Source organism: Rhinoderma darwinii, chromosome 11 (assembly GCF_050947455.1).
Source record: "Rhinoderma darwinii isolate aRhiDar2 chromosome 11, aRhiDar2.hap1, whole genome shotgun sequence".
NCBI lineage: Eukaryota > Metazoa > Chordata > Amphibia > Anura > Rhinodermatidae > Rhinoderma > Rhinoderma darwinii.
Genome location: NC_134697.1, coordinates 55015730 through 55041684, shown reverse-complemented (window position 1 = coordinate 55041684; position 25955 = coordinate 55015730). Strand labels below are relative to the sequence as shown.

The 25955-nt window shown below is 41.7% G+C and overlaps 1 protein-coding gene and 1 long non-coding RNA gene across 3 annotated transcripts in view; one reads left to right on the top strand and one right to left on the bottom strand.

The window, feature by feature from the left end:
* DNAJB12 (DnaJ heat shock protein family (Hsp40) member B12) overlaps nt 1-5143 on the bottom strand; it is a 61804-nt gene extending 56661 nt beyond the window's left edge. The window contains exon 1 of one of the 2 annotated variants that reach the window (XM_075841553.1): nt 4962-5143. In XM_075841553.1, the coding sequence (XP_075697668.1) occupies nt 4962-5094 (133 nt within the window). In that variant the 5' untranslated portion in view covers nt 5095-5143. Of the gene's footprint in view, nt 1-4179; nt 4562-4961 lie in introns of those variants that run through there. The other variant, XM_075841551.1, reaches the window with a different exon arrangement.
* LOC142663171 (uncharacterized) lies at nt 4313-25509 on the top strand. Its single transcript, XR_012851054.1, has 3 exons — nt 4313-4602; nt 23195-23322; nt 25129-25509. It is a non-coding gene; the product is annotated as an uncharacterized LOC142663171 (long non-coding RNA).
* The last annotated feature ends 446 nt before the right edge of the window (nt 25510-25955 follow it).

The following is a 25955-nucleotide window of genomic DNA, read 5'->3' as shown; positions in this document are numbered from 1 at the left end:
GATGAGAAGTGTATGACGCTGATTGGTCAGCGTCATACACTTCTATTCACGACGCCCAGTTGGTAAAACGAGTAAACACGCCCAGTTGTTTATTGAAAAGCTCATTTGCATAAATCTAAAAAATTGCTCATAACTTGGGCAAAAATAATCGTTTTTAAAAAAAAAACAAAAAAACTTTAGTGTTATCTACATTGCAGCGCCGATCACATTAAATAGGAGATCGGGATTTTATAATGTGGTGACAGAGCCTCTTTAAGGCACTAATCTGATAAACGTCTCAATGTACAGTCAGTCTGCCCTGATGCTCCCACTAACTGGAAGAACATAGCAATAGCGGGGTGCCGTTGGTTTTTATGGCCACCTGGGCCTCTCTGCATTTCAGCAGAAATAACTTTATTTTTTCATTGACCTGGCTGTATGAGGCCTTGTTTTACGTGGGAGAAATAGTATATTTTTTTTCACAGTTTGGGGGGGGCTAGAAAAAAATATATTTTTACGGCGAGAATATAGGAAAAAGCGATTCTCAGCATAGTTTTTATTTTTTATCTTGTTCACGTTTCACACAAAATAACGTGTTAAATAAGTTCTTCAGGTTTATTACAGTCGTGTAGATACCGAATATGCGTAGTGTTTTTGTTTTTATGTAATGTAGGGGCAATAAAACAGATTTTAATATAACGACACTTTTTTGGGGACATATTTTTTACCTTTTTTTTAAAAAAATCATTAAGGGATAATTTTACTTACCACTTTATTTTATACTTACAATGTATTAGCATACTCCTGTATGCGAATACATTATATTGTGTCACTATGACACAGGCTGCTGTTAGGGCAGCACGTAGTGTACCCTAACAGCAGGCTTACTGAACAGACAGCCCTGGGGTCTTTTCTAGGTCCCCAGGGCTGACTGCAGACGGATTCCCTGCTCTTTGATCACATCACCGAGTTTCCAATGACTGGGGTTGGAATGCTTTTCGACCCCAGCTGTATTTAGCAGGCTGCTCTAAGATCGGGAGATGTAAGTTACTGCTCCTGCTTAGAGGATGAGCACTCACAGGAGCACTCATTAGCCTGATCTACAGCCACGCCAAAAGACGTCGCTGTAGACTAAACACATGCACCGCCTGCCGTCAAAAGACGGTGGGCGGTCGTTAAGGAGTTAACACAGTTTTTGGCTCCGTTTTTTTTTTAGCCAAATACAGGGGTGAACACAAAAGAAAGGAGTTGCATCAGTCTTTTCTTTCTACCTTCCTTTTCTTTCTTTTGGATCCACGTTTAGCTTTGGCTAAAAAAAAAAAAAACACACCACTTTTTGTGGAAAATCGAGACACCCCCAAAAACAAAAGTTGGCCGGTCCTGCCCAAATTCGAAGGTTCGGAGGACTTTCATCTAATGTGTATGGTCAGCTTTAAGCCATTCACTAGAGATATTTAACAGCTGAAAAAGCAGATTTAGACCTTTTTTGTGAATGAGCGGGATAGATGTCAACCGAAGGCAGATATCTGTGAAAAAGTTGATCTGCCAGGTCTAATTTTTTCCATCGGTCAAGAGCAGTACTTACAAAGTTGTTACTGCCAAACTACAGATCTGCATTAGGTCAATGGAAACCAACACAAGACTGTGGTCAAGGCAGAGCTTGATTGGCGATTTGTCATTTTAACTTATGGGGGTGTCCTCCAAAACAACAACGTTCACAGACTAATCACGAACGACAAGCCATTTATAAAAATGCCTGAAACTAATGTATGGCCAGCAAAGGGACTTAGAGATCCAAAAGTAGAAAGAGGGAGACAAAAGTGCCCTAACGTAAAGACAAGAGGACCCAAATAGCAGACAATGCCGGAGCGGACTGCCTGCAATGTGTATTTTCTCATTAGCAGTCTACAGAATAATTAACGCAATGTTGACACAAAAACTGAAATTAGCAATAGTAAATTTGGACCACAATGGCAGCATGATGTAACAACAAGCAATTCCTCCACACAAAACAGAAGTAAACAATGCAATGGTTGAATATGGAAATAGGGAGCAGGATGAGCACGAAGTGTGACAATGATGTCTGGTGGGGGGAGCGGATCGTTGCGGACATGGAAAGCCATGGAAGACCAACACCGACCATAGATTATGGTGATATAGTGATGTCTAGCCCACATGACTAATACGCATAAACGGTCCAATCTCACAATCCGGCTGTCTATGGAGGAATCGCAAATGTTTACATCTCTGTGTAATGACCCAGTTCTGGTTCCAGCAGCACAGAGGAGGACAATGGTTGTCCTCCCCATAGAAGTCAATGAGAGATCTCACAGTGCATGGCAGGTGTGTACCAAACCCATGTACCAGGCAGCCAACGTGCCTAAAAAAATCGTTACCAGCATTTATACATGGATGCAAACAGCACAGACGTGAATAGAGCAACAAATAATTCTGGACCATGATGCAATGCAACTACGTCAAGCCTCTCCTGGCCTTGTCCCATGAAGAAACCAGTTGTGGACAAACCACAAAACGGTGGTCCGAGCAATAGTGACTTTAAGGCCACGTTCACACGTAGCAGAATTTTTGCGAACTTTACGTCCAGGAGCTGGGGACCGAAAATCCGCTGCGTAATACAATAGCATCAGAGTTGATGAGATGTCAACAAATGTCATCCAAACGCAGTAGAAGTTTTCTGTGCAGACATGGTTTTTTAAACATCAATACACTTATTATTGGAGTCACTTTCTGTCCTACTTCTGCAGTTATAGGACTTTGTTAGTCACAGCTGCAAGTCGTACAAATATAATGCACCCGTCTTCCCACATTTTGATATTGGGGGTGGGGTGATTGGGCTGTAATCAGTCATGGTTTTTTTTTTTAATAGAGGAAGTTCTCTCTTAAAGGCCCTATTACACTTGCCGAGCTTAGCGGGTGCAGCGAGCGCCGATCAATGAGACAGCTCGTTGTTCAGCGCTCGTCTGCTCCTGTCACAAGGAGCTCTGGAAGCTTTTTTTTCATTTGAAGCTTCTTTTGAGGCGTTTTTCATAGGGCCAATTGAAAATCAGTCAGTCAACGTCAATTTCATTCAGCAGCGTAAAAATACACCTCATGTGAACAGCACAGCGTATTCCTCATTCAATTCAATAGGAAACTGTTTGTAGGCGTTTTGCTAGTGTTTTTCCAGACGTATTTCAAGGCGATTACGTACAGAAATACACCTGAAAAAAACATGTGTGAACGTACCCTTAGATGTCAACAATGGACAAACAATCCAGTAAGTTGATAAACCTGTGTATATGAAGGAAACTGGATGACACCTCCCTTTATTTCGGATCAGTTCCAACCATACCTGTAATTTGGTTGGTATAACCTGAATGAGGGCACGTACATGACAATGTGACACGTCGGGGTAATGATCAGTACACTGCAGATACGGGCAACATTTGGAATCATTTAACAGGCAGAAACATTTTTTCCAATTATTGCAAAAAGTTTATGTCCATTGCTGCACATGGTACCATCGTGATGGGGACCAATCAGAGGGCACATTCAACAGGACCAAGGAGGCTGCTCAAATCTTTATAAACGTTCATATGAATGCAGAACAGACCTACACCCCGGCACGTGGTTTTTTTGTGTCCTGCGTCAGGTGCAGGAGTCCAATGTTTTCATGACATCACATAAACATGTATAGATTTGTACAGCGTCATGGTCCTAAAAAACTGTGTCCTTATATAGGACACCATTACTAATGGGACAAATTCTGGCTGAGAAAATTTTGTACACAAATGCCCAATGTTAAGACTGAGGGAACAAATTTCTATGGGTCAGAACTTATTGTTTTTGAAACATACAGACTATTAATATCACAACATAAAAAGCCAATGGTTAATTGAAAACACTTCTCACTCTTCATGACTAATAAGAGGACAAGAAACCCCATTGACAGGGCCCCGGATACAAATCACAAGCGGGTGGTCTAGAATAACGCTGTGATGGTCCTTGGTTATTTGCTAGGACTGTGACGTAACTGCTGAGGGCATCTCGTTTTAATTATAGGCTATAAGTTAGGTCTTAGTGAGTGACATCAGCCTAGTATTCCCTGTTATCAGCCATTTGTGGAAAAGCTGACTGTAGTGTTCTTCTATGGTTTTACAGACAGAAGCATCCCCCATGATGACAGTAATGTACACACACCTGTGAGAGTAGGAGCAGCTCGTCTTGTAAACTGAGGGATGTACGTTTCGTGCTCCTGAGGGCCACTGAAGACTGGAACACTGAGGGGTCTACGTTATACAATGTCAACAACACGACGGATGTAAAACGCCATAAATAACGCGTGTCTATGGGTGGCTCAGAGTGCGGCCTCGGCCTGTCCTACACACACAGGCCCGGCAATATTACTGCTGTTTTAGGTTTACTGTACTCAGCAGTTCACCAGCCGTGTGGGATTGTGGGGGATGAAGTCCGCTCGTTACTATAAATTCAACGCCACAACCATTATTTCTGAGGTACAGGGAAGTAAAACTGCCACAGCGCCCGTCCACAGAGAGACGAAACACACGGGGAGCAGACAGCGGAACAAACGCACAACGACATGTATTTACCTAGCATTACCAGGTAATGAAACCATACTTCCCAGAATGCAGCGGTCAGCAGCCATGTTTCTGCACTGTAGTCATTCAGACTGCCAAAGACGTGATTATAAGACTTCAGCTATTATAAAACACAACCTTCTCAACGTACAACATAGCCTGACACCCGGCAGTCACCCTAATACGTTCGGCAACGGAAGATCACTCTTATATCCAACATAAACAAGAAAAACCAGTCGCCAAGAAACTACAGTTCCTAGAAACCTTTGCGCACCATACGTCTTAAGCGCATGCGCAGCCAGGCGATGTGACGCAACAGCTGCTTCAGAACCAGCTCTCTCCCCCCACCCGTCAATTCTCCGGTTTCCTTAAAACGCTCCTTACCCCGTGCTCGGTCGGTGGGAAATAACCTCTGAGCCTTCTCCAGGAACCGCAAAGCCTTTTCATTCTTATGTAATTTGATGGCGTCCACTGCAATGCTAATACAGCGCTCCGCCTCATCCCGGTTTGATTCCATTGCGGAATCACTGCTAATAGGAACTAGTGGGCGGCGCTCCTCAAGCGCGTCATCAGGAGTTTAGCGCTGGTTGATGACGTCAAACACTCTTGGCCCCATTACCCAGATGATCAGCCAATAGCTGCAGAGATATTTTGATTATAGTTTGGCAATTTGTGAAAATCCAGTCCTCTGTCCTAAAATATCTTCAAGTCCTGAACATTTTCTCATTATTTTCCTTGGACATAGGCTTTTTTTTGTTTGTTTAATTATTACAGAATTTGAAAAGAATGCTTGCAGTGATACTACACACTTATGTGATCCTTGCCTCCAAATACTGCGACCTGCTCCCCATAACACAGAGCAATGCCCTGATTTAGGAGGCTCTGTAAGCTCTCCCGCAATGCTTGTTTTAATAAATACTTGTATTCCTTATGAAAAAACAATATTAAGGCATCTGTTCTTAATACTCTACATTGTTCCATTCCTCTATTAGTCCTCCTGGAAATGTATGAATAAATGGACAACTAGACATTTCCATTATGCTCATCAATATTGTGTGTCCCTATACAGTCTAATACTGTCCACACTGATTGGGGAAAACCTGCAACAAATGTGTAGGGAAACAACTCATTGCCGATTTGTGCATACATTTCCAGGAGGAATAGCAGAGGAATGGAACAGCACAGAGTTGTAAGAAAAGATACCCCAGCATTGTTGCACAGGAAATTACTAAACCATACGTGTCGGAAGAGCTGACAGGTCCTCTTTAAAGAATAAATGGGGGGAAAAAAAAACACTCAGTCTCCCGCCCCGCTCTCTGCCACCACCAGGTAGTAACCAACAGTCTGCTGCGAACATGCCCAAGTGCTAGACTGTGCCAAGGATGCGAAGGCCTGCTCTGCTTGTAGTCCATGGAAAGTTACATATACACTATATAATCAAAAGTATGTGGACACCTGCCAATCACACATATATGAGCTTGTTGGACATCCATTTTTCAAAACCATGGGTGTTAACATACCTCCCAACCATCACGGGCGTTGTCCCGCTGTCCCAGGCGGGCACTGGTATGTCCCGGTGTCAACTGTGTCTTTAGGACAATAAATGCTTTTTGTAAAAAAAAACAAAACCCAAAAGGTGTCCATAGCATTTTACATTTCCCTTCCCTGGAAATAATGGGCCACAAGTGATTATCTCTCCTCCTCCAAATTTTACAATAGGCATCATGTATTCTGATAGTTCGCATTCGTCTGGCTGACATCCATTTATCAAATCCAGATTCGTCTATCAGACTGCCAGATAGTTAAACATGGCTCATCACTCCAGAGAACACATTTAAGCGGCGTTCACACAGGGCGGATACACTGCATAAAAGCACGCAGCGTATCCGCCCTGTGCGCCGCAGGGAATTCAGTGTGAAAAACCGCACCAAACCGTGGTGGAGTTTTGTACCTGGTATGTCCTCTGCAGCATTAAGCGAGCAGGCCGGCCTCCTGGGATGACGTCTCATCCCAGGAGCGCCGCTGTGATTAGCTGTAGCGGCGGTCACACGGGATGAAACATCCTAGGGGGCCGGCCTGGAGGACGAAACACAGACCTCTGGGTAAGTATAAGATTTGTATTTTTGCAGAGTTGTGTTTTTTTGCGGGGGAATTACTTCATTCTGCTGCAAAAAAAACACACCATATGCTATTTGTTGCTGGTTTTACCTCCCCTTTGAATTAAATGGGTAAAACCCACAAGAAGTGAGCAGCGTTTACGCAAATACAATTGATATGCTGCGGGTCAATTTCTGAGCGTTTTCTCCACTCCGTGTTTATGCAGCGTGTGGATGAAATTTGTTCAAATCTTATCCACTCTGCTAATACCGTATTATACTGCAGGTTTTCCAAAACAAATTCCGTTGCAGAAAATCGACAGTATTTATGCAACGTGTGAACTGAACCCTACACTCTTGCAGATGCTAGTAGCGGCGTGCTTTAGACCACCCCATCAGACGCTTGGCATTGTGCATGGTGATCTTGGGCTTGTGTGCAGCTGCTCGACCATAGAAATCCATTTCAAGAGGCTCCCGGCCCACAGTTCTTGTGCTAATGTCACTTCTACAGGCGTTTTGGAACTCTACTGAGTGATGCAACGGAGGATAGTCGATTTTGAGTACAGTGCACTGTGCTGTGAATTTGCACAGTCTGCCAGATTGTGGCTGAGCTACTGTTCCTTCTAGGCGCTTCCACTTCACAAGAATAGCACTGACAGATGATGGGGATTGATCTACATGGCTGTGTGCTTGATTGTATGCACCAGTTTGCAATGGGTGCGGCTTAAACATCTGAAATCCATAATTAGAGGAGGTGCCCACATATGGCTATATAGTGTATATACAGTCAATTCCAGAATTATTCACACCCCTCAAACTGGAAAAAAACAAAAAATAAACAATACATGTAATCATTCAAAATGTTCCTCAAAAATATTAGGAGAAATTATTTACCATTTCTATACTTTCCAACAGTCCCACTTTTGACAGGACGGACTTGCGATCCGGACTGAAAAAGGGCAGGGGTTATGCTAAAGCCTGTCTATACAGATGGGATATGACGTTTGGAATCAATCCGTTATTACACAGTGGTGGGAAGTGTCTGTGTAGTACCCTGGTAAATCTGGGGTGAGAGGGAGGTCTTATTTAGTGTTTACTTAATTCTATTACCAGTTTTAATTTTAAAGTTAGTTCTATGATTACAATGTCATGTGAGAGTACTACTGCCGTATGATAAGACGTTATTTATCTGGTTTTCTTTTTTTTTTTTTTCTGCACTTATACACTCTAAATAAAGTGTAGCTAAATGTTAGACAAACCTCTGACATGTCATAGTGACGTCAGAAGTTTGGATTGGTGGGGGCGCGAGCACTGAGACCCCCACCGCGCGTCTATAGTGATCACTACATTTCTGTGCGAGCATTGACAACTGGGTGTTACGATTCCTCTTGTCAAAGCGCTGTGTCCCTATATACTGACCGTCTCCAACCATCGCTGACTGTATCACACTGTGCAGGGACACATCCTCTTGACAATGGGAATGGTAACACGCATTTGTCTATTAGTCCTGGGTACACAAAGACTTTATGTGGAATACAAGGATTTCCTACAACAGACATGTCTGGAGAGGTGACAGATCCTCTATAGATCCAGTGACTCACGAGTGACATCTTCTCTGATGGGAGTCGCTCTCTTTTCTTCTCCATTTGACCCCGACCGGTATGGCAACGTCTCCTGATGAAACATCTTTGCTCCTGGCTTCTGCAGCCATTTCCAGGCTCTATAGAAACACAAAAATTCAGACTCCAAGGCCCAGGACCATACATTAAGGCCCCATGCACACGACCGTATTTTCATCTATCCCGAAATACTGCCCATAAATAAGGATCCGTAGGCATCCGTATTTATGGAAGGGTGTCTGTAAATACAGTCCGTATTGCATCTGTATTCCATCCGTAAAAAAAGGAGGGAGAATGCAAATGATGTTATCAGCATGTTGCATAGCAACGCTTCTGTAAATAAGGACACTATACGGATGCACATCCGTAGCCGTCCGTATTTACGGAAGCTCCCATAGACTTCAATGGGAGAGTCCTTGCCGTAATCACTGACAAGAATAGGACAGGTTCTATCATTTTTTCAGCACGGACACCCATCAGTAAAAATACTGAAAGGTGTCCGTGGCCAATAGAAATGAATGGGTCCGTTATTACTGTCCGTAATTACGGATGAAAAATACTGTCATGCGCATGGGGCCTAAAGAGGTTGTATGGGCATAGACTGGTTTTTCATACTGATGACCTATCGATCTGCCTGGACAAACCCTTTTACGCAGACTAATAAATTAGAATACATACAGACCCCAGACCTTCTAAACTATTGAGGTCCCCAGACCAGACCCCACCTAAACAAATACAGACCCCAGAACAAGCACCCTAAATGCAGACCCCAGAACAATCACCCTAAATACAGACCCCAGACTTGACTCCCTAAACTAATACAGACCCCAGACCAGACCCCCTAAACTAATACAGACCCCTTTATAAAGACCCCTAATACAGACCCCAGACCCCCTAAATACAGACCCCAGACCACCTAAATACGGACCCCTAATACAGACCCCAGACCAAACCCCCTAAATACAGAACCCAGACCTCTTAATCTAATACAGACCCCTAAGGCCTTATTTACACGAGGGTATTTCACGTCCGTTATACGCGCGTGAAAATCACGCATGTCGCACAGACCTAAGTCAATCGGGCCAGACAGTCGGTGTTTTTCACGCAGCGTGTGAAACTCACTGCATGTCATATACTTGGGCATTTTTGGGTGCGTGAAAATCACGGACGCACATCCGTGTGCTGTGTGCGTGATTCGCGCAACAGTTACTAAAAAAATTGAGAAAAAGAAAACCACCTCCATTTCATTTTGCATACGTCAAAACCACTTGACATAAGGATGGCAAACATCTGTGACACGCGGAACTGCAACGCGCACAAAACGCTGCGATTTTTTTTGCGCGCGCAAAACGGACACGTTCGTGTGAATTAGGCCTTAAACTATAACAGACCCCAGACCAAACCTCCTAAATACAGACCCCCAGATCAAATCCCTAAGAACCTAGACCCCTTAATACAATACAGACCCCCTAAATACAGACCCCTTAACCCTTTAGTGACCAGCCTATTTTATGCCTTAATGACCAAGGTATTATTTACGTTTATCGCATTCAAAGAGCTATAACGTTTTTATTTTTGCATCGCCAAAGCTGTATAAGGTCTTTTTTTTTGCGGGACAAGTTGGATTTTTTAATAGCACCATTTTGGGGTACATATAATTTATTGATTAACTTTTATGAACTTTTTTTTGGGGGGGGATAGAAAAAACACAATTTTCTTTTTTTTGCGTCCTAAATTTACGCCATTTACCGTGTGGTATAAATAACACAATAACTTTATTCAGCGGGTTGTTGCGACTGCAACGATACCAAATTTATATAGATTTTGTAAGTTTTACTACTTTTACACAGTAAAAACCTTTTTTTTTTCCAAATTATTTGGTTTTATGTCTCTATATTTGAAGAGCCATAACTTTTTGTTTTTCTGCCGATGCAGCTGTGTGAGGGCTTTTGTTTTTGCGGGACGACTTGTAGTTTTATTGGTACCATATTGGAGTACATGCGACTTTTTGATCACTTATTTTTTTTTTAAGCCAGGATTCACAGAAAACAGCAATTCTTGCATTGTTTTTGATTAGATTTTTTTACAACGTTCGCCGAGCAGGTTAAGTAATGTAATAACTTTATAGTTGGGGTCGTTACGGATGCAGCGATACCAATTATGTGTAACTTTTGTTTTTTAATAATAAAGCATTTTGTAAGGGAAAAAAGTGGGTTTTTCACTTTGGATTTTTATTTATGTATTATAAACTTTATGAAACTTTTTTTTTTTTTACTAGTCCCACTAGGAGACTTTACTGCTGCGCGATCATCCGATCGCTTTTATAATACACTACAATACTTCTGTATTGCAGTGTATTACTTGCCTGTTCGTGTAAAACAGACAGGCATCTGCTAGGCCATGAAAGGCAGGCATTAACTAGAGGCAGACCTGGGGGCTATTATTAGGCCCCCGGCTGCCATAGAAGACCACAGCACCCTGCGATCTTATCGCAAGGTGCCGGTGGGGTGAGAGAAAGAGCTCCCTCCCTCCAAAGCCACTCAGATGCGGAGCTCGCTATTGAGCGCTGCATCAGAGTTAAACGGGCAAGATCAATATTTATTTCGATCTTGCCCGTTCGAGCAGGACTGCTCCCAGCTAGATTTAACCGCTCCCTGCTCTATTTATTTATTCTGATGCAGCGCCGTAAAAAGGCTATGGCATCGGAATAAAGACTGTTAGTGGCCGCAGTAAAAACACTAATGGGCGGTCACTAACGCCCTAATGATGATCCGCCATTGGTAGCAGTCACATGAGACTTAATGTTATCCAAAGAGACTGGGTGTATTTATGCAGTGCGGTTTTGCCTTGTTTTTTGCCGCACGGCCGAAAACCACTTGCGCTTTTACTGCGATTTGGTGTGGTTTCTGTGCTAACTGGAAAACCACTGTAAATCGTGGTAAAAACACATGCATTTTTGCGGTGTGGTTTTTGGGCGTGGGGGAAAAAATCTGTGGCAAAATCCGCAGCAAAACCGCATCGTGTAAATACAACCGTAGAGAATCATATTGAAAAAATTATATATTTTACTACAGACCTTAAAGTAACATTTAGCTGCAGCGTTTTAAAACAACCAAAAACCAATGCGCAAAAATGCCACAGAAAGCAAAAGTATGTAAATGCAAAAAACAGAGCCAAAAACTGCATCAAAACGGTATGTGGGACCCTGACCTTAAAGGCCTAGACAAATCTTAAGCTGGCCACGCACATTAGATGTAGGTTGGCCGAACCCACCTACCTCGGTACTGGCCGAATGATTGATGTGTATGGCGGTATCCAGACTCTCCCCTGACAGCAGATGGGGGGGGGGGGGGGGTACGGTTTAATTCCAACATGCCAGATCCGTTTGTTCGTTAACAGAATACGTTGCTGCCGGAGATGTCCGTAAAAGAAATAAAACCAAGAGTGATGAAGCAGGGATCACCTGCGAAATCTTGAGCTCCTGGTTCCACTTATTGTTTTATTTATTTATTTTACCAGTCTTTTGACTAAATCTATTTATAATGTTCCTGCCAATTTAAAGTAAAAAGTAACTTTTTGACCCAACACTGAGACCAGGTCTGTAACTTTTTCATGGACATACAAAGCCCGACTAATCTATACGATCACTCCACCAGCACGACTTGTGATACAACAGGACTACCGGAGGAAAGGGAGGACTATTTACAGAGCACAGACGGTGAGGACGATCCCAGGTCACCTCATGTGCGTACAGCATTACTTATATCTATGCTGCACCTTTACAACCTATTACACAATGGCGCAGGCTCTTTTTGCTTATACTGAAGAAATCCCAAATTGTCCTTGCACCACCAGCCTGAGATATAGGGAACGCCAGTCTACAAAAAAAGCATTACACTACCCCACCCAGTGAGAGATCGTGCGGAAGTACGTTGCCACACCTTTACCAAAATAATGATCATTATCACCTGTTTGGTATAATTGGTTTATCATACACCGGACTATAATACTACAAAATCCATTACTTTATGCAAGTGTGCCTAGAAGAATTGATGCTGTTTTGAAGGCAAAGGGTGGTCTTACCAAATATTGATTTGATTTAGATTTCTTTTCTGTTCACTTTGTATTAACTCTAAACAATTCTGTTGTATTAACTATTTACACTTGTAATTTTGAAAGCATTCTTACTTTGCAGCATTTTTCCTCAAATGGCTAAAATTTGTACACGTATGTACACTCTGGAACCTCACCAATAGACCACCCCTTTATCTAGACCAGATTTCCAGAATATGCCATGCATACTGTCATATATACCATGCATCTTCCTTGAGATGACCACCCGTCTAGAAGACCATTTTTAATGCACTTGTGTGTGGTCATCTCAAATAGGTTTTACTGTAGTTCTTTTATGCATTCTCATTTTTTCCCACTAGAGGTCAGTGCTCTCATACTTTGTATGGGAGCACGGCCTAAAATGCGGTCCAGGGCTGTGCTCGCAATCGCGGGCCGTGTGCATGAGGCCATACAAGTTTTCACAAACACAGCAAAATGTTAGTGGGAAAATTCACTGATAATGGTGCTGTAGATATTTTTAGGGGTAGTGCACCAGACACACAAAACTGCAGCAGTCACCACCTCCCTAAACAAAGTTTCTTTATTTTTGCGGACTGACAATGAATTTATTCCCTAAAATCCCAGCAGAGTTTCTTTATTAAAGTTCTGATTTTAAAGTGGATCTATCATACTAAGCATAGTATGGAGTCAGGTAACTGCACTATTAGCCCAAATGCCCCCAAAAATAATGCGCCGTTAGGCTAATGGCAGATAGCAAAGAATACAGCAGACTCCTAGTTATTCATGAAGGGAACACTCCACTTGCCTCTCCCTTACTAGTGACAGACGGGCTGCTGTGTATCGGACTGTATACATAGTAGCCATCAATCACAGCTTATAGGGGCGGGAAGAGGTGGAAGGAGCGCTCCCCAACTTAAAGAGGCTCTGTCACCAGAATATATGTGCCCCATCTCCTACATAATCTGATCGGCGCTGTAATGTAGATAACAGTGGGTTTTATTTTTAAAAACGATCATTTTTGAGCAAGTTATGAGCAATTTTAGATTTATGCTAATTCGTTTCTTAATAGACAACTGGGCGTTTTTTTCCTTTTTACCAACTGGGCGTTGTAAAGAGTGACCAATCAGCGTCATACACTTCTCTCCATTCATTTTTAGCTGTACTCGCAGCACAGCGTGATCTCGCAAGATCATGCTGTGATGTCACGTACACACACTTTACCGAAGTGTCTTGAGAGGGAATAGACATCGCGAGAGCACGCTGTGCTGTGATTAAGTCCCACAGAAACTTTACCAAAGTGTCGGGAGTGTGAATAGACATTGCATCCTGGCTGGAGGCGATGTCTATTCACTCTCAAGACACTTCGGTAAAGTTTCTGTGGGACTTAATCACAGCACAGCGTGCTCTCGCGATGTCTATTCCCTCTCAAGACACTTCGGTAAAGTGTGTGTACGTGACATCACAGCATGATCTTGCGAGATCACGCTGTGCTGCGAGTACAGCTAAAAATGAATGGAGAGAAGTGTATGACGCTGATTGGTCACTCTTTACAACGCCCAGTTGGTAAAAAGGAAAAAAACGCCCAGTTGTCTATTAAGAAACGAATTAGCATAAATCTAAAATTGCTCATAACTTGCTCAAAAATGATCGTTTTTAAAAATAAAAACCACTGTTATCTACATTACAGTTAATATGGGAGTATATGACAGCACTGCGTGATCTCGCGAGATCACACTGTGCTGCGATTACAGCTAAAAATTAATGGAGAGAAGTGTATGACGCGGATTGGTCACTCTTTACAACGCCCAGTTGTCTATTAAGAAACTAATTAGCTTAAATCTAAAATTTTTCATAACTTGCTAAAAAATGAGTTTTTCAAAATAAAAACCACGGTTATCTACATTACAGCGCTGATCACATTATATAGGAGATGAGGCCCTTATAATCTGGTGACAGAGCCTCTTTAAGGCTAGATTCACACGAGCACATGAAACCTCGGACGTCCAAGGTGCATCTGTGCTGCACCCCTGCTGGTTGCGTTATCATGCATCCCCCATAGACTAGAGTCTATGGAGGGATGCGTGAAGCGCAAAAAAATTAGGACATGTTCTAGATTTTAATGGAACCTTCACACGGTCTGTTGAAACAGCCGTGTGAACGGCCCCATTGAATTAGATAGGTCCGTTTGACAGTCGTTTTAATGGCCGTCACACGGACGTAATCAACATTCGTGTGAATAAGGCCTAATACAGCGGACTTTGAGTTTGCTGTATTCTCTGCTAGCTGCGATTATCCAAATGGCACAATATTTTAATATGTTATGCCCAGTTTGTGCCACTGAAGAAAAAAACCTCATAAAATGTTAAGCGGGTTCCCCCGGGTATGGGAATGTCATATATGTGGAACTAAACTGCTGTTTGGTCACACTGCAGGGTTCCGAAGGGAGGGAGCACTATTTGGCTTTTGGAGCGCAGATTTTGCTTGGTTGTTGTTCTGTTTGGAGTTTTGCTGGTAACTCAGTTTATAATGTGGGGGCATATGTAAACTGGGCAGTACAAATCAGGGCATAATAAGCGGGTGTAATAATGGGGTAAATAAATAATTCATAGATATGTGGCCGGTGTCGCACTGATAAATGGTGCTCGATCTTATCCGCTTATGGAACATTCTGCAAGTTTTGTGTCGCCATATTCTGAGAGGCAGAACTTTTTTATTCTTTCGCCAATGGAGCTGTGTGAGGGCTTATTTTTTGTGGGCCAATCTGTAGTTTTCATTGGTACCATTTTTGATCACTTATTACTTTTTTGGCAAGCAAGACAACGAAAAACCATCATTCTGACATTGTTTTTTTATATTTTTTACCGTGTTCACCGTGCAGTATAAAATATTTACTTTATTCTGCGGGTCGATAGTATTACAGCGATACCATATGTATAGTTTTATTTATGTTCTACAGCGTTTGCACAATAAAATAGATTTAATTTTTAAAATCATTTATTATTTGTGTCATATGAGAGCCAGGGCTTGGTTTTTGCAGGACAGGTTGTCGTTTTTGTTGGTACTATTTTTGGGGTACTTGTGACTTTTTGATCACTTTTTAGTCTATGTTTTGAGAGGGGTGGTGACCAAGAAATAGCGACTCTCGCATTGTTTTTTTATTATTCACTGTGCGGGAAAAATAACGTTATAGTTTTATAGTTCAGGTCATTATGGACGTGGTGATACCAAATATGTGTAATTTTTTTAAATGTTTTCATCTTTTTCCTATAATAAGTCTTATTTTTTTTAACTTGAAATTTTATTTTTATACATTTTTATTAACTTTTTCTTTTGTCCCTCTAGGGGACTTGAAGGCATAACGCCCTGATTTCTATTCTAATACGCTGCACTACCTACATAGTGCAGTGTATTAGAGTTGTCAGTTATACACTAACAGCAAAATTAAGTCCCATCTCTGGGCATAACTGTATGTTGCATGTCGTTAAGTGGTTAATTTGAAGCTTATTTTGAGGTGTTTTTCATAGTGTCAATCAGCAGCGTAAAAATATGACTCGTGAACAGAACAGTGTATTTCCTATTGAAATCAATAGAAAACTGTTTGCAGGCTTATTTCAAGTATATTTTGGAGTGCAAAACCAGGCTTTTACCCTCCAAAATAAGCCTGAAAATAAGCCGTGTGAACATACCATAAGGCCGGGTTCACACACAGCGTTTTCAGTGGTATTGCAAAATAAATTTTCAGCTGTGTTTTTCTGTGCATTTTTCCCCCACAAAAACTCTGCAGCCAGATGTTAGTTTAATGTCTATAGTAAAATACAAAAATGTCTGCATACATATCAATTTGTTTTTTGGGGTCAAAAGGTGTTTTTTATCAAAGGGCAGATTTACTCTGGGACCAAGGAAGGAAGAAAACGTTTCAAAATAGTTTTGTTGTATAGAGAAGAGATAAATGGAGTAGCCCTATTTTACATGGATGAGGGCAATATTGTAGGGTCTCGTACGTACCATAAAGGTAGACCATGAGGCTGCTACGGGGCCCTTGGAGAGAAGGGGCTTAGCCCTGGATTGTACTATCCAATTTGCTATTCGGTAGCAAGAATGAATGTGTCCGTATGTGATCTGTATTGCATCCGTATTTCATACGTTTTTCAAAAGGGGCTGTATTAGGTCATTGGATGATCACCCTAAAAGACAGCCCATCAGTAATACAGATGCAAAAACACCCGTCATACAGTCGTATTATGGACATTCACAAATACGATCACATCAAAAAGATTTTGTTAAAGAAAGGGTTGGATATTGGCCCAAGGGTCATGGAAAGGATGTTTACTGCGAAACAAAAACCGGGCCCATCTGTCCTGGGTGTCAAAACTCGGCACTATAATGTGTCCCCCTCGCTTCAATGTATGCCACTAATCTCAGCATAACTTATTAGTGAAGGACATCAGCATGTGGGAGAAGCTTCAGACTTCGAGCATAATGAGATTGTCAGTCTTGGGTTTGGGTTGTGTGCCAAGGTGGTCTTTAAAGGCATCTCTGAGGTACAGAGAGTAGGGGAACAACATGATCAAGAGTACCTCTTAGCATGTGGTCACAGTGAACTGTGGCCAGGTTAGAACAAAAGTAACAGGCGATGTTCTACATCAATAGCATGAAGACTTCTGTGAATGTTACAGACAGATTTTGGATAAGGACCTAATGATTACAGGATATCAAAATAATGAGATGCTGTATAGAGAAGGAAACTGAGTCAGAACAGAACATAGATGGGTAAAGATCAGATCAAGTAAGTGGTCACCTAGAGAGGAGATGTGAGAGAAAAGCTAAAAGAGGACAATGGTTCACTAATGGGGATGGTGAAATCACCCAAGAGGAGCAAGGGTGTTCTGGAAGAAAAAGTATGAGATGGAAGCAGCAAAGCGATTAAGAGACTGTCCGTTCTTGCTCCCATATCCTCTTCTGCTTCCATGTCTAAACTAAAATTTAAAATAAAATAAAAAAAAATAAATATATATCTGTCACGATCCGTGAGTATGTGGACCCACTAGGCGGCACCGCCGTAGCGGAGTAGCAGCTGGCCAAACAACAGTATACACAGTCTATGCAAAGCCCTAGTACAGGAGTACCTGTAATAGTCCAGACAGTAGCAGAGGCTTAGACACAAATGGAACTGGACGGTAGATAACGCCAAACATGGCGGATGATACCAAGCGTGGCAGTTGACACCAGACATGGTGTATGACCACAGGCGTGGCAGATGGCACAACACGACTCCAACACTAGAACAGGCACAGGAACGGCATTCAGGATACAGGTAGCAGGGCACGGGAACAGGAAACTTAAGGGACCATTTGCAAGACTAACATGGGAATACACAACAACGCTCAGGCAAGGAGTGAAAGGGTACAGCCCTTTTTATAGTCCAGGGTGATCTGGGGATGATTTTGTGATTAATTACACGTGCGCACACCTTAGAGGTTAGTGCAGAGCCGGCATCTCCTGGGAGCGCTGGCACCTCCTGGGAGGGAGTTGCCGGCCAGAACACGGGGGTCTGTGGTTACTGCCGTCGGGGAGTAAGTGACAGCGACGGGCCACGGACATTACACTATCCTTTAGGTTTGTTAACTTTACAGTGATTTTCACAAAATATTTAAACCAGCATAATTTATTATTAGAGGGCGATTGATCCTCCAGTTTAGTTTACATCTGGGCTAACCTCTTCTGTCAAATTCTATTCAGCTCTTTCTAGTTATATCTGTTTCAGGAAACACTCTAGAGTTCTTAAAGAGCTCAGTTCAGTTATTTCTGTCCCCCTCTTCATAATATTTAGAGATTCTCTAGTGACTGGTATAGTGCCAAGGGACTGGTGCAGGGCAAATATGGTGCCTATTTTCAAAAAGGGGTCTAGGTCTTCCCCGGGTAATTATAGACCAGTAAGCTTAATATCCATCGTGGGGAAAATGTTTGAGGGGCTATTGAGGGACTATATACAGGATTATTGACAAAAAATAGTATTACAAGTGACAGCCAGCACGGTTTTACTAAGGACAGAAGTTGTCAAACCAACCTGATTTGTTTTTATGAAGAGGTGAGCAGAAGCCTAGACAGAGGGGCCCCTGTGGATATAGTGTTTTTGGACTTTGCAAAGGCATTTGACACTGTCCCTCATACACATCTAATGGGTAAATTAAAGACTATAGGCTTACAAAGTATAGTTTGTAATTGGATTGAGAATTGGCTCAAGGTCCGTATCCAGAGAGTTGTGGTAAATGATTCCTACTATGAATGGTCCCCGGTTATAAGTGGTGTACCCCAGGGTTCAGTGCTGGGACCACTATTATTCAACTTATTTATTAATGATATAGAAGATGGGATTAATAGCACTATTTCTATTTTTGCAGATGACACCAAGCTATGTAATATAGTTCAGTCTATGGAAGATGTTCGTGAATTGCAAGCAGATTTGGATGCACCGAGTGTTTGGGCATCCACTTGGCAAATACGGTTTAATGTAGATAAAATGTAAAGTTATGCACCTGGGTACGAACAACCTGCATGCATCATATGTCCTAGGGGGTGCTACACTAGGGGAGTCACTTGTTGAGAAGGATCTGGGTGTTCTTGTAGATCATAAACGAAATAACAGCATGCAGTGTCAATCAGCTGCTTCTAAAGGCCAGCAGGATATTGTCGTGTATTAAAAGAGGCATGGACTCGCGGGACAGGGATGTAATATTACCACTTTACATAGCATTAGTGAGGCCTCATCTAGAATATGCAGTCCAGTTCTGGGCTCCAGTTCATAGAAAGAATGCCCTGGAGTTGGAAAAAATACAAAGAATTGCAACGAAGCTAATAAGGGGCATGGAGAATCTAAGTTATGAGGAAAGATTAAAAGAACTAAACCTATTTAGCCTTGAAAAAAGACGACTAAGGGGGGACATGATTAATTTATATAAATATATGAATGGCACATACAAAAAATATGGTGAAATCCTGTTCCATGTAAAACCCCCTCCAAAAACAAGGGGGCACTCCCTCCGTCTGGAGAAAAAAAGGTTCAACCTGCAGAGGCGACAAGCCTTCTTTACTGTGAGAACTGTGAATCTGTGGAATAGTCACCGCAGGAGCCGTCACAGCAGGGACAGTAGATGCTTTACAAAAGGCTTAGATAATTTCCTTGAACAAAAAAATATTAGCTCCTATGTGTAGAATATTTTTTACTTCCCTTTTCCTGTCCCTTGGTTGAACTTGATGGATATGTGTCTTTTTTTCAACCGTTCTATGTAACCAATAATGCAGCTCCCATAGAGGTAGTCACCCAGCTTTCCCAGACTCTTGAATGCTTATGCAGGAACATCTTCTGCTGCGTAGCATTTACACCACATCTTGAGGAGTTGGTAAGGATCATTCAACTCATCCAAGCAAGTTTTCCCTCTAGACTGGACTCCCAAGGGTGCTTTACAGGACTGATAGGAATAAAATGATCATCAAAACCCCCCATAACACAGGGGTTAACCAAGATCAACCTAATGCTTGTAACAGTTTTACTGCCCATATGATAATTAAATAAAAGTATTGCAGTTTTCTCTTGCCTTCTTCACACCATAATGAACAGTAACCACATGCAGCCTCATATTCCCTGGTGAGGGTAGACAACTCTCTGCTGCACTATTATAATTGTCGCTCTCAGCTCTGTCTTCTACCTGTCTGATGAAATAAACCTCAAGCTGCCAGTCCATCTGTACTGCAGTCCAAGGGGAATTTCATGAAAGATCAAAACTTCATTACAGGCGTCTTCCCTTCTCTCAAACAGTGTGCCGTTAATCTCTAAAGTAATGCCCAACTAGTGGCATCATGTGCCTGCTGTGTGGAACCTTCATATGGTGCCGCTTTCCCCAAGTAAATGATTGGGCATGAACACTGAGCACTCTTCCTCTGGTCTTTATGGTTGGGCAGCATCTGACAGTTCCTCTAGGCTGTGTCCTCTCCATAGCAGCACTGTGGCATGTTTTGTGTGTGTGTTGCGTGTGTGTTGCGTGTGTATTTTTGCATTGGCCTGGTTTATATGGCTGTGTTCTTGTCTCTTGTTGTGATAGTGAACTTCTTTAAAGCTTCAGTTTCTCTCAAACTAACCCCAATCATATCAGAACCTCCCCAATGTGTGCATAGCTTTTGTCATTATACCCAATGCATTTAATCTCTGCGTCACCCGTTACTAGTTGGTATTTTGCAATGCTTGGTGTATTAGAGAAATATTCCTGGCTAGAAGCAATGCTCACCGAGGCACAATACATTGGCACATGGAGGATCTGTGGCTCCGTAACACAGTAACTCCATGTGCCGCCGTGCAGGGCTTGTGTTGCAGCTTTCTCGAGTGCATGGAACCTAAAGCCATACAAGTTAATTAAGTTCTGAAAACTTAGGAAAATAAAATGATGTATCAGAATGTTACGTTCGCTTCAACAAGTTCATCAAAATATCTGTATATCCCAGTATGCCAAGAGGCAGTAACATTGAAACAAAGATGTAATAGACAGTACAAATATCATGGTATCCGCTGTCCAGTCCGACTCTTTCACCTTCATGTATCCTGCATCTCGACTTTCTCCATAATTTGGCTTTTTCCGCAGCATCTATATTACAACACGAGCCTTTATTCTGTAGAGCTCTTTTCCCCCTGCTAAATAAATCAGTTTTTTGTCTGAAGATTAATTCTCGGCTCCGTTAGGGACCATTACTTTTCAAGATAAAAACCTGCTCACTGGTTCCATTTGTTTTTGAAACTGATAATCTGAAAAGGAGAATATTTTGATGTGTGCCGGTATCCCCATTCTACATCTTGCCAAGACATAAATTAAGTTAGTACATACATAATACCAAACTGGTGGGGGGCAGGCAGCCAAGATCCAGATAATAAATCTACTGATCCATCTCATGTGGTTGAAGGACATAAGCTTTATCGCCGGAAAGTTCTGGAGCATTCAAAGATTTAAAGTATTTATTTGGGGTAGATTTTCAGAAATTGGAGTATGGCAACCCAGAGGAGAGCCATGCATGTAACTGTGGCAAATACTCATCTTCTTGCTGCAGGGCTATGGTAACAGAATTAACAGTTTCCTTTGCGTTTATGAAGACATACGTTCAGGATTAAGCTCCCTGTCCCAAGTGAAAACATGCTTATATCTGACCCTATACTCTGCAATTTGGCACCAATGCGAGAGAGAGAGATATTTATTGCTGTTAGGAAACTCTTTAGAAAAAGGGCACACACAAAAATATTTCCCATGATACAAATAAATGTACTCGTTAAATATCAATCAGGTAATTGGAGATTGCACCACATCAGCCAGAAATTAGCAGTTTTATTTTTTTTACAGGACCGCTTTAACCATAGGGCAAAGGCGAACCCCATGGTTATTGGGTGTTTTTCTATTTATTTACATGGCTATTACTGTGGGGAGCACAAAAGGAGGCATTAACTCTGTGGGGGCATTACTGCTGTGTGAGGCACAAAGGGGGCACGGTTACTGTGTGGGCATTAAGAAGAGCACTATTACTGTGTGGGGCCTAAAAGAGGGCACTATTACTGTGTGGGGCCTAAAAGAGGGCACTATTACTGTGTGGAGCATAAAAGGGGGCGCTATTACTGTGTGGAGCATAAAAGGGGGCACTATTACTGTGTGGGCATTAAGAAGAGCACTATTACTGTGTAGGGCCTAAAAGAGGGCACTATTACTGTGTGGGGCCTAAAAGAGGGCACTACTACGGTGTGGAGCATAAAAGGGGGCGCTATTACTGTGTGGAGGAAAAAAGGGGGCACTATTACTGTGTGGGGCATAAAAAGGGGGTTACTTCTACTGCGTGGGCACTATTACTGTTTAGGATACTATTACTGTTTGGGTCACTATCGATTTAGCACTATTGTTTCCAGGAGCACTATTAAGTCATGGCTGGAAGAATTCTTCATGGCAGATAGAAGAGGAAGAGTGGATGACTACAGAGAAGACATAACTTTTGAGTCAAAAACATTGTGTTTAAAAATTTGCACCTCTAAATTGAAATAATTGTTTTTATGTTTTATTGAATGTGTGATACAAACAAGGGGTCTCAAGGCACGTCAATAGAGTGAAATCTGGTGGACAACTGTACCGTGAAGCGGTTTGTATCGCTTGCACTCATCTTCCCCGCCTTCCAAAAGCAATATATTTTTTTCTTTTTCTGTCAATATAGCTTTATTATGGCTTATTTTTTGTTGTAGTTTTTAATGGCACCATTTATTGTACTAAATAACGGTAAAACAATTTGTTGTGGGGAGGAATTTAGAGTGGTGTGAAAGGGTAGGGAGTAGTGGCCTACCTCGGTGTGGTAAAGAAAGATCTCACAAAGCAGGGGAGATGCCCACTAAGCTCTTATTAGGACTGTTTTCCGAGGAGCCATCCTGAAAAGTAAGAGCATCATGAAAGAAATGAATAGGTCCCGTACTCTATACTTCAAAATAACATTTTTGAGTATTAAACTAAACTTTTATCTGAAGTTTCAGGGTAATGTGGTATCACCTTGATAGAGGGGACTGTGCATCCTTTTTCCTATACGATGATTCTTCTTGTGACGGGCGTCTTGCTACAACCTGTCATTTATTCATACAAAACTAATTACAGCACTAACTAAGCAATGGAAAAAGGACATTTCTGATAGAGAAGCCAAAGATGAAAAACAAGTGAATTTAAGAAGAGAGGATTGTTTATGAACATACAACTATTAACTGGCAGGCGGAGGGGGGTGGGGGGAGCATGTTTCTTTAACATAATTTGTGTTATATTTTTAGCCCAACAGATGGCAGCAACACGCTTTGGTGTAAAACCATCTTGGCAGAGAATATATGTACGTGCTCCGGTAAAATATATGTTAAGCGTTCAGCACACGCTACATGGAATTTAGCGTTTTATTAACACGGTAAGCTATTTATAATATTTTCCCTTGATTCTTGACGGGCTTTACAGCTGCAGCTTTGGACAATGTGACTGTCCACAGCTGGACTGAAGTTTTACAAGGGTCTTACATTTACAGTGCCGTCAGCTTGTCTGTTTATTTACAGCCTAAAATGTATTATTTATTACAGTATATGTAAAGTATGTATAAAAGCACGTCAGCCCACTAACATCAATATATCAGTGTGGGGAGGAGAATAGGAAGACGTAAAAATCTTGTCTTCTTAAAATGTTGGCCCTCTGCATTAGTTCCTGGATGTTCTTTCATGTTTATACATGTTAAATTCTTATGTGCACTCAACTCAGTCCTGATTTTTTTTTATATATCCTGTACTCCTGTCCAAGGGTTAATCTCGGAAGATGTCTAGGAAATGTCGCTGCTACCAAAGCAGATGATGCAAGAAAATCCTAATGTTGCAGAATATTAGAACATATTAAATTACCAGGGTAAATGAACTATTACACTGTGAATGGGATATACATCTAGGAGGTAAAATATATGCACAGTTTCTGCATATAAAACGGATACTTATTTTTCTGCTTTTATGTGACAAGAAGAACTTATAACTAGAGTAGCCGCTAGCTTTAATGCTATATTTAAAGGGGGTTTTTCCCATCATGGAAAAGAATCTTTAGACGGCCCGATACTGGCCGTGAAAACGAGTGGCGATCAATGATACAAGACGTCGATCGGCGCTCGTTAGCTCCATTCACAAAGTGCAATTTTCAGTAATGTATGGGGACGAACGAGCTTTACTATGATTTTTCGTCCCCATGCATTTGCATCACAAAGGAAGATGTTCTGCAGACTAGCGACCAATTTTTGAGCGCATAAAAGAGGTCATTATAGTGAACCACTATCATGAGAATACTTTTAGATTTCTCGTTTCAGACCTCTTTGTCCCCATGTTTAAATCACTCACTCAGTGGACCTCAAAACACATGGGAACAAAGGTCTGAAATAAGAAATCCAATCCTATACTCAGGATAGTGACTTATTTTAGAAAACACTACATCGTAAATAATGAAATTTTTAAATAAAACCAATAAAAGTTAAATCCCACACCACTTTACGCTCATCCCAGTCCTTTAAAAACATTTAATGTAATTGAATATACACCATAGTATGAGGAGATTAGGGAATTTATTTATTTTTTCTCCAAAAAACAGTGCTACTCGTATCCATCGGCTGTTTCTCATGCTGCAGATCAGTCCCATTTATGGGGGGGGGGGGGGGGGGGGGGGAAGAGACCTTTTTATTTAAAAAAAAGGACAACTCCTCTAAGGGCTCATTCAGACGAGCGTGTTCCTCGTCCGTGTGTTGTCCGTTGATCACGCATCAGTTGCTAAGAAATGCAGAGAAATAAAAAAAAAAAGAGGAAGTGCTTGCACAAATGTGAAAAACGGATGCCACGCGCAACGCACACTGATGCCACGCGCAACGCACACTGATGCCACGCGCAACGCACACTGATGCCACGCGCAACGGACATGAAATGCGGGAAATATGCTCCGCTTTTTGCGCACACAAATCGGACACGCTCGTGTGAATGTAGCCTTAAGGTGCGATTGACTAGAAATACTATGTATGAACTTACCTTTACATACTCTCAAAATGGGCACAAAGCTGAAATGGAACATGAAATTACAGTTTTAATGTGTTTAGGAAAAAAATAAAGATAAAAAAGAACAAGCATCTGTAATACTAAAGAATGACTACCACCACTTTGTATATTTATTTTATATATATATATATTTTTTTTTATAACAGTAAATAGATGTCCCACATATGCCGCACCATCAATCAGTATAAAGTTTATCTGGAGGAAGGAGCATGGTGGGCACAGAGGAGAGAATAATGTGACTGCAAAAACAGAGGAAATAGGCCGTCCTCCCATGGTGCAGCGACACAAGAGCACAGAGTATAAAGGGTTACTACCACGGCCTTACATGCAATCAATAAGAGAATGAGGAGGAGAGCCGGAAAGAATTACCTGACTCAACAACTTGCTTTACATTTAATTAAATGCACTGGAGCACGTCATTGTGTTTTATGCGTCATGTTATTGGTCAAGACAGTAAAATGTGAGGGTAACGGCAACAATTGCAACGTGTGGTTTCTGCGAATACCAATCGGGGCTCATTCACATATAAGACTATATTTCAAATTCTTAGTGTTTGGTTTGGTTTTTCTGAGATTTGCTCATAGCTTTCACTATTTAGCCAGTTTCTCCTTAACAGACTACCATCTACATTTTTTCAGCATTTACTAAATTTTCTAATCTGTTGGAAGGAGAAAATGGAGTAGCAATTTAAAAAACTTTGAATGGCATCCCACAAATTTTGGCAAGACTAATGAAACACATGATGAAATATTAATATAGTACAACAGAAGTGATTGCATTAGTTTCTAAGGACACCTTAGCTAAAACCTCAGAGAAAAAGAAACTCCATATCCAAAATGGAGAGCTTCATTCTAGTGACGGTTCATACCACTATCCCCTTTATCCACCAAAGGATAAGAGGCTTTACGTTTTCCTTTGTAGGACAGGGTACCCTACTCTCTTTTGCTTAGTTGCCTCAGGCTATGGGGAACCC